Here is a 9,894-nt window from a genome sequence, read left to right on the forward strand (position 1 = left end):
GGCTCGGAGCTGGGCAGGAAAGCTCTTACCAGTGCTGAGAAGCCTCTCCCGTCTGTGTCCCCGGCGCCCCTGGTGTCCTCTCCGCGCCCGCCTAGTGAAATCCCGCTGCCATCGTGGGGGGCTGCGCAGAGAAGCGCGGAGCAGCGCGTGGGGCCAAGGCTGCCCGCCCCTCCTGGTGTCCCCAGGGGGCTTCGCTCAGCTCCCGCTGCCTCACGCAGGTGACGATGACAACAAGAGGGTTTCTTGGACAAGAGGGTTTCTTGGCAAGGAGAGCRGAGCGGCAGCAGCAGAGGAGGGGAGGGATGTGGAGGCAGTGAGAGGTGGAGCCGGCACCCGGAGCAACAGGTTACTGTATAACTAGGAGGCCGGCAGCTCGCAGCGGCACGAGGGCGGCCACGTCCCCGTGCGGCACCGCCGCCGGTGAGCGGGGGGCCTTGGCCTTGCTGGAGTTTTCCAGCGCTGCCCAGGGGCCCTGCCAGGCGCCTCGTGGGGGGAACAAGGCGCCTTTTGTGCCTTCTCGGCAGCACCGCGTTCCCGACGGCTTCCCACTCGCTCCGCCTGGATGTCGGTGGTGGGGAAAGGCCCTGTGAAGGGCAGGCAGACATATCGGACCCCTCCACAGTGCCGTTTGAAGCAGCCGCCCTGCAAGGCGCTTCATGGTTTCAGTTGCTCTTGGATCCCTGCCCTGGGACCAGCGTGGCCCTGGTGAGCACGTCAGGGAAGTGGGCTCCAAAAAAGTCTCTTACACAGCCAGGCTATGACTTTAAAAGAACTTAGAGCTCCATTTGTCTCCAGATTTCAATCCTGAAACACTTTAGAATGATAGCATCAGCTCTGACACTGAGCTGGGACACATCAACTGGACTGGTAGCAGCAGTGTGAGATACAGGGGCAGCTCATCCCCTTCCCAAAACAGAGCTTGCAAGACCATTTGGCCAAAACACACATGTATGGCAGCTCTCTCCATCAGTCCTATAACATACTCTGAATCCATTTAAGTTAAAAGACAGCTCCAGCAGCGAGGAAGAAACCTCAGAGATAATCTACCTGGAGGAAACGCAGCTCCCATAACTCTGAGCTCATCACCGGTGCCCTGGCCTGGTGCATGCAGCAACATGGGGGCTACGCGCTCGTCCTCCTCCCCAGCCCACATCCAGGGGAGGAAAGTGCCCCTGGTGAGCGATACCGGCAGGAATGCTGAGCGGCTCGGCCCTGCTTTGAGAGCATCATCCTCTCGTGCCGCAGGACAAGGTGAGCAGGTCCTCAAGGCCGCGCACGCACCCAGCGCCCACCTTGTAGCAATGTCATTGAGATCCCAATGATGAGCCCACAAGCTCATGGAAATGCACCCAAGGCACCATGGAAATAGTCCTGGGAGAAGAAGTAACCAAAATGCAGGGAGGGGAAGGAAAAGGAGGAGAAGGAGGCTGCCCTCCTTGAGGGAAACGTGGTGGGAAGCACAAGCAGTGCTGGAGACCTGCAGGACGTGTGAGTTAACAGGTTTGGAGCTAGTGATGCCTCCCACTAAAATGTGTCATTCATCATCTGGGTGTTTCAATAGGGCTGAGCCAACTTTCCCAGGATGCAAACAGGTGGTTGGAAGGATCATGTGGAGGAGATATCTAACGTTCAAGTTACTAAATTGCTTCCTATCTGGCTGCTTTGGCCTCCATGTTCATTACAAAGATAGTCTCGGTCTCTGCCAAGCGCTGAACCCTGTAGGAAATCTCTTACCTGCTGAGCAGAGGAGAGACATTTCCCTCCAGGCAAGGAAGAAAACCACAAGTGAGTTTATTGAGTCTTCCCTGCAATAGCTGATGCTGGACAAAATGGGACACAGGCACCAAGCTAGGTGGGGAATCGGCTGCTAGGTGGGAAATCCGCAGCGGCAATTCCTGTAGGTTGACTTTGCTGTGTTCCCACACGCAGCTGCAAATGAACCTGGGGCACCCCCCTCCCACGCCAAGCCTCACATCCTCTCCCACAGCTCAAAGCTGCTCACGCTGCCATGAAAACAGCTGACGGGCACCTGAGGAATGCGGCAGTTTAGGCGCTCGCTGCTTCTGCCTGCTTGGGAACACAAATACACACCAAAAAAAAGTTTCATAGACCAATAAATCTTTAAAAATATCTCTGCGTTTGAAATGCCAGGAGGCCAACTTGCTCCTCGGGATCAGTCTTTTCAATCAGGCTGGCGGCAGCCACCCCTCTGATGGCTTGAGAACAAAGGTTGCTTCCTTGCAGAGCAAACAACACCCAAACCGAGCACCTCAAAATACGTGTTCCTCTATATTTTTAATGTCATTTTCATGCCAACTTGCTCATCCTGTTTCAAAAGGGCAGGGCCTCGTAATTAAAAGCTCCGTCAAAATTATGTCTGGCAAACGTCACCAATCGATGGCATTACTATGCCATGCCCTGGCTTCTCCAAACACAGAGATGGCAAAAAGTGTTACTGATGAGAAAAAAAAAAAAAAAAAAGGAAACATTTGGGAGTTGTGTCAGCTGAGTATGGAGCAAATCTGCCATTAAATCAGCCACCAGCCTAAGTGACAATTGCCGTTCAAATCCTGAGAATACCTGAGAAGAAGAAATGGTCTGAACTTTGTAGAAAATGTCTGTATTCAGCACCCAGCGAGGGGCTGACAGCAGTGAAAATACCTAAGTATCTGATCCAAACAGAAAAAGGTTGTGGGTGATTTTATTTTGAACTGGAAAAAAATAAATAAGAAACACAACAGTCCTGCTCTTTTGGATGTGCAGATCTAGGCTGGGGGGGCAGCAAACTCTAATGGCCATCCTGGAGCCTGCAGGACCCCAGACAGTACCCTGAAATGAGGTCAAGAATCAAACTACTACTACCCATAAAGTTTGTAATCTTTTTGTTTCTTGCATTCAGCTGTCCCTGAACACCAGAAAAAAAAAGAAAAAAACACAGAAGTTACAACTTGAAGTTAACAAGTATGACCCTCATCTGCCAAACCACCTGTATCCAGGTGTTTTTTCCCCCCACTTAGAATTTTTTCCTTTAAATCCTGCCAGATTTTCTATTTCCAGACCCTTGCATGAGACAGGTATTTCTTTATACCAGGAAATAAGTGTCCTTCCATTCATGTGTGTATAGAAAAGGGGTTTGCTTGGTATGCTCTCATCATGACCTGGGTAGCTCTAGCTTGCCATGTTTGTCTCTCTTTCCAGCAGATGCATGATGAGTGCATTCCAGCACACAAAACAAATTTAGAAAAACAAATGGGTGGATATTTGCTCAAATTCAGCCCAGAAACATTTGGTCAGTTGATTATTTCCTGGCTGCTCCTCAGCACCCAGTTCCGCTGCTTTCGCCATGGGTGCAACCCTGCTCCTGCCTCAGCCAACATAAGGTCTGTGCTGCCTAATAGTAAGAGGATGAAGCTCTGACCTAAGGAGATTCAAAGGGCATGTTTTGATTCCAGCTACTGGGGTGTTTTGATTACAGCTACTGGGAGGTGTAACACAGATGGAAGCTAGTGTTACCTGGCCTTGGAAGCAGCTCCCCAGAGCACAACTGAGGTCTAAAAATCAGGCGCTTCTGCAGGAACTTGGGCATCCTTCATTCCCTTCTGCTATTACTGGAAGGAGAAAAACAAAACAAAACAAAAAAAAAAGCAGCGTGGCTGAAGGTAAAACACGACGTGTTCAGCCCCTGGGTAGTTCAAATCAACAAATGCTCCTTCCCAGCGCAAGGCAATGGCCTAAATACGGCGGCAGCAGGATCAGAAGAGTCTTTTGCCCACAGGTGTAGCCTAAGCTTCCCTTTGAGCAGCTTAACTACACCCTGGCATCAGAACCAGACACTCAGCACTTCAAACACTGCCCAGGTGCAATGCATTATTTATTTGAATAAATAAATACAAAAATAAGAGATTCTGAGTAGAAAAGTGACTGCTTGTACAAACCCTCAAGATCCCCAAGCTTTACATTATTACGTACGCATTAACAAAATAGGCTTGAATGCAGCAATTTTTGCAAACTATGGACACAGACACATTTCCAACCAGACAAACATGTCTGACAACATTCAGCTTGATTTTAAAATGGGCAGAAAAGCATGTGAATGTTTACGCTCAGCTTAAGGGCATCCTGTTTGAAGCAAACACAGGGTATTGTTTTTGGCCTTTCCATCCGTAAGAACAAACTGCCCCAAATTCAAGCATCTCCCCCAGGATAAATCAGCTATTGCCCTACTAAAGTCAGGGAAATTGGGGTCTGAAGCGCAAATGAGAGCAGACGAGGTAAAATGAAACAGAATTGTGGCCTCAGACACTGGAGTGTAAGGCAGAAATTGCTGCACTACCAGTAGAACTAATGTAATCTCCAAGGCATAAAGCTATATGACACACTGGCTGCTATTTGGTCTGTGTTAGGAATTAATATTTAATATAGGTCCCTAACAACTAATGCAGCATTAAGCTCGATGATTCTCAGGGCTTTTTGCTGAATCATCTTTGGCCTTTGCCCGAATGCTGATTGAGGAGATGGTGTTACAGAGAAACTCTATGTGATGTTTTATCTATCTATTCAGGGAGGCCTCTGCCAAAAAAAAAGCTTGTAATTTTAACAAGGGAAAGATCTATGTGATCTTGATATGGAAACAACAAAACACTGCTAATATATTAAAAAATACCTAGAGAAAAAAATGTGTTATGTCAGATGAGGCAGAGATCTAACTGACAAAAGCAGCAATGGCTACAATGTCGAGCACTGACTCAAGACCATAGGTAAAGAGAAGAACAGCACTCAGGATGACATCTGCTTTGAGCACGTAAGTCTGCCACAGCAGGAAGTAGACGCAGAGAAGGGCGCTGCCCACTGTGAGCACGAGGCTGAGCCCCAACGGAGCCTCTTCTTCTGTCAGGTTCCCCTTTGAACCTCGGAGGAAACGAGAAGCCTCTGTGAGGGTCTTGGTTCAGCGTGACTGCTCTAGAGCAACCCTGTTCAGAAAGGGTTCAGGTATGTTCTGACATGTGAAACATTGCCTTCAGTCAGGGTGATTGCCAGCAAGTTTAGTAACAAATGGAAAGACTAATGGACTATTCATTTCTTGTTGATTGCCAAGTTAGTCTAAATAAAAGAACAGCTGCTACTCATAGGTACAACCTTCAAATCTGATTGTGGGGAAAGTAAGGAAGACAGATGCCAGTCAGATGCTATGATCTGTCCCTCTTAGTCATCCAACTCTACCCCAAGGCCTCTGGCACCTGACTTCACAGCACATTTAAGGACACCCACTGCTGACTCTAATATCTTATGTAATTTAGAACCATCTTACCATCTTCCCTGGAAACCTCTATTTCAAATTAATCTCACTGTGAAAAAGCAACGCCTCATTTCATACTTGAACCTTATTTCCAAGTTGGTCCCATAGCAGATTTTGCTATTTAACTACATACACTTAAAACTCACTTAAAACAGAAATCTCCAAAAACTTGCAAAGTCAGTAAACTGCTGTATTTGACCATAGCCCAATTTTAGAATGATTAACATTTAAAGACGTCAGCATTTCACTTAAAAGACACTTTTATAACATGACATACCCAAATACAATCGGAGTGCTTCAAGAATGGCCATAATAAACAGTAGCGCAAGATCAGAAGCCAAAAAACTATCTGGGTAACTGTAAACTTGACCTGTAGAGTAACACAGGATAAATGAGCCACAAAAATACAGCGGGCATATTGACAAAACACACGCATACTGTAAGCACACAGCCTGCTTCTGTGCTACAACACATGCAACTTACTTTTATAAACAATCATTGCAAGAGTTGCCAAGAAGTAGAAGATGTAATAAATGCCATTTGCATAAAACAGAATCTGTAAAGAAAGAGATGATTGCTAATAACTGCTGTTAAGGATTTCTAATAAGGACTCATTTTATGAAAAAGCCATTTACTAATAATCTCAAAATACAGCGTCTTAGCGCCCTAAATGCTTCGCCTTTGACTCTTCTCTATGGTTCAGAAAGTGACTTGAGACTGCAAATACTAGAGGAAAAAACTGCATTTTCAGCTTTCATTTTAATTGAGTTTTAAAGAACTTTATTTGGTGTGCASTGGGGCTTGGGCTAGTTGTAGCCTCTAAGGAAATATACTGCGTGTACACACATACATTGCCCCAAGCAACTTCCATAGTTGTTAGTCCCCTTTAACCAAGTTGATAGAGACTCCAATATATCCAATTCCTGTAAGTGTCTATATGAAGCAGACAGACCCTGTCAAAGGTTTACGGTTGGACTTGATGATCTTGAAGTTTTGTTCTAGCCATAGTGATTCTATGATCACTGTCTAAATGATGGAAAAATTGAAAGCTGAACTCAGCCTTTGTTATATATCTGACAATGCTCTAAGAACTGAGTTTTGGGATGTTAATTCCCAACAGCCTTCCTTAGCTTGGGAAGATCATGGAATACCAGATGCGCAGACACTGTTGCGCATCACACACAGGAAGAATTTACTTAACAGTTTCAGGGTAGTTCATCTCACCTGTGGCCATCTTAGGATTAGTCATTTTAAACCTGCAGCTGGGCCTAAATGAGCTCTCCGCGCTCCCCCTAGAGTCACAGGAGATGAAAAGCCTTCAAGTCAAGCAGCTCCACGGSAGGAGGAGATAAACTGCTGTTCAGGGTTTAAAGGCAGCAACCTGATGACTAAAAAAAGCAGTTGAAATGACTAATTTCTGAGAGACACTAACACTTAAGAGATCTAAAAGATCCCACCCACATTCACTCGTACATACAACTCCTACAAAGGAGAAACACAGCTAATGAATGACACATTCTGCCTCTGCAGCATGTTATTAATGGCATGACACACATGCAGCACATTTAATAACCAAATTACACCAAACACAATTCTTTAAGTAATACAAAGTTATTTCCAGATTTCTGCCTTCCTATAATCAGCACACTTTTAATCCTCCCCTCTTSCCCCCAGGCCTTCTCAAATGCTCTGAATGTCTCTAAGCAGGGACTTAGCCCCAGGTATCACTTACACGAATTGCCTATCAAGGTTGTGATAGGAGCACCCAGCCATGTGCAGCRGATTCCAGGTCCCTAAGCAGCCCATTTTATTAAAATAGAACAGKGGGCTGCTTCCCCAGTTGAAGAAAGGTAGAGCAAAAAAAAAAAGAAAATATACTAGATAGTATCTAAACAGGGAAACCTTTGAAGATAAAGAGTGATTTTTCAAGGAGGTTACTCAGATCTCAAAAAAATTTCCCCCCCCACCGCGCCTCCCCAAGGAAATGAGAGTGAAATATCACCACAAAACATGACTGCCAGTCCTCTCTCAATGCTGTAGGTTTGTCTAAAGGTTTTGTAAAGCAAAACCCTTAACTAATACTGGAAAAAAAATCACACTGACTTCATACAGATGGTGCTGACAACTGAAAACTCATAAATTAACACTAAAACAGCACTGTGAATGTTTATTAGGCAGGAAGCAATGAATCCATCTGTGCCACCGCTTTTTTTTTTTTTTTTCCTGAAGATGGCTGCACGTGAGGGATGAAGGGCACAAAAAGGATACAATTGATGAAGTTCTTCCCATCCCTTGAGAAGGCAAAAAATAAAGAGAAGAAAATTAGAGTAAATAGTAACAAAAGCCCTGCCAAAATGTCACTAGAAAGGTTAAAAATACTTCTAGATATTTTCCCTCGGTTTACTGGAAAACTTAKTATATCCCCAGATCAAGAAGCCCAGGTTCCCAAAATAGCTTTTTCACATGCATGAATTCTAAAATAATTTAGGAAAATCCTTATTGTGAAAAGTACTTTTTTTCCTGCCCCCGAGGTATGTATCTGTTTCAAAACATAAAGAACTACAGAGCTGCCCAGCTCACTTGTCCTTTACTTTCGTATCATCTGTTATGAAAGGCCAAAAAACTTCATGTCCTTTGAACTATGAAGGAGCGAGGGAAATGTGCTGGGAAGCAGCAGGTCCCATTTGCTTTTAAATGGTGCTGTAGCACACAGGGTCCCCCAGCTCCTCTCAACCAAGACGCTCCCAAATAAGTTCCCTTCAAAGGCTTCAAAAAACAAGTTCCATTCTACATAAAATACAGGACAAATACATCATTCTAGGTAAAATATTTCRGTCCTACCCAAAGGACCTCAAAGTGGGACTGCTTTGTACATTCCTCAAAAGTATTTTCTGTAAGTTAAATACCACAGCTTACTAAATTTGAATTTCTTTGATAAAAGAGTAYAAAATTCCCTTAACACATGATAGTATTGACCTAATACTCCACTTYAAAGCACAATTTGGCCATTAAGCAACCAGTTCTTCTCAAATCATTCTTTATATCCTCAATATCCTCTTTTGGAGGCACAAAGWATTGATCAGTTTTAAGTCTTCTTTCACAGAGGAAACTAAGACCCTTTTATCCATCCTAGGGTCATTCCCTTATCACCAAATCAACGGGACACAGTCATCAACCACCTTCATCTCTGGACTTCCTGGCGCTAATGTCCTTATCACAACTTTATGTAGTTGGACCCAATTAGTCCTAACTAACTTTAGGCATCTAATTAAGGGACCCAATTAGGGAACACGGTGGAAACAGTCAAGCAATCTGGGAAGGTGATTCATCCGAAATCCTTCTGGATGTGCATCCTTCTCCTTTCTCTAAAAGGGTCAGAGGCTCCTTACAGCCTTAACCACCCTCCCCTGGTCAAACTGACTTTCATTACTTTATTTTTTTCTGGCAGGGCTGTAATTAAAGGCTTCATTAAACACCTTGTTAGGTTGTAACTAATAGTGAGAGATGTGTTTCTAATTATTCCCCGGTATAAAGACTAAAGTGAAAGCAACGCCTCATATCACAATGATGTTTTCCTTTCATCSAAAGGAATAAAGCGAATGTTTCCATATCAATGTTATGTGTCAAGTGGTCCGTTAATATGAAAAGCAGGAACTGCATGGGGAGATATGTTGCTATTTTGCAAAAGAGAGCACCCAAAAGTACGAATAAAAAATATGTTTAGGTCAAAACGAGGCTAGGAGCACAACATGCACCAGGTTACACGAGCCAGGGTCTGGCAGTCCGAGAAGGGGTCGACAGCCAGGCCGAGCAGTGGATATAGTCGGCCTGTCGCGATATATCGCGCCTGTGACGACATGGCCGGAGGCCTCCTCAACCTGCAGGGCTCCTCGCACAGGACTGCCCCTCCAGATGCAGCCACGGCGCCGTTACCGCCATGCCCCATAATGAGGAAGCCGCTTCTCACGGCCGGGAGGTGAGGGCTCCGCCCGGCCCCGGGAAGCSAAGCGGCAACGGAGGCAACGGCAACAACGCGCGCGCTCACCTCGCCTCACGGCTGCCATGTTGGCACCCCTCCCCCGACCAGTCCTCCAGCATCCCGGCAGCCTGCGCGCGGCGTCCGCTCTTCCCCGCGCGGCTGGGCGGGGCTCGCTGCTCTCGCCCGGCCCCCGGCTCCCTTCGGGCGCGATCGGAGCGCTCGGCCCGGTTCGGTCGCGTTCGGGCGGATTCGGGCAATGCCCGTTCGGGCGCCTCCGTTCGGCATCGTGAAGGGGAAGTCGGGCGTGATCGGAGAGCGCTCGGCACAGCTCGGCTTTCCTCGCGCCTTCGGGTAGGATCGGAAAGGACTCGGGATTCTTCGACCCTCCGGGCCGGACCGCTCGGGGACTCGGCCCTGTTCGGGCGCGCTCGGCTTTCCCACCCGATCCGTCAGGTACCGCTTCGGGCCGAGCCGCTGCGGGCTCGGCCGCGCTCGGCTCCCGTGCTGCGCTCGGATTGGCCAGCCGGGAGGAAGCGCGCGCCGAGCTTCGCGGGAGCCGCCGATCACCTTCGGAAGAGGCCTGCGAGCGCTCGGGACACTTCGGGTTCGATCGGAAGCG

At 46.9% G+C, this 9,894-nt stretch overlaps 2 protein-coding genes across 2 annotated transcripts in view; both read right to left on the minus strand.

Annotated features, from left to right (window-relative positions):
• Positions 1-244, minus strand: part of EPS8L2 (EPS8 like 2) — a 50,658-nt gene extending 50,414 nt beyond the window's left edge. Inside the window, exon 1 of the mRNA XM_026044855.1 lies at positions 30-244. The gene's annotated coding sequence lies outside the window, so the exon portion shown is untranslated. The remainder of the gene's footprint in view (positions 1-29) is intronic.
• Positions 245-4,172: 3,928 nt separating this feature from the next.
• On the minus strand, positions 4,173-9,381 carry TMEM80 (transmembrane protein 80). The gene is made up of 5 exons (XM_026044867.1): positions 9,342-9,381; positions 7,565-7,587; positions 5,780-5,873; positions 5,574-5,666; positions 4,173-4,908 (listed from the first exon to the last, which is right to left on the minus strand). The coding sequence occupies exons 1-5, from the start codon at positions 9,358-9,360 to the stop codon at positions 4,703-4,705; spliced, it is 435 nt and encodes a 144-aa protein (XP_025900652.1). The 5' UTR covers positions 9,361-9,381; the 3' UTR covers positions 4,173-4,702.
• Positions 9,382-9,894: the final 513 nt, after the last annotated feature.

This window comes from Nothoprocta perdicaria, unplaced genomic scaffold, assembly GCF_003342845.1.
Source record: "Nothoprocta perdicaria isolate Ctin4 unplaced genomic scaffold, notPer1 scaffold_389, whole genome shotgun sequence".
NCBI lineage: Eukaryota > Metazoa > Chordata > Aves > Tinamiformes > Tinamidae > Nothoprocta > Nothoprocta perdicaria.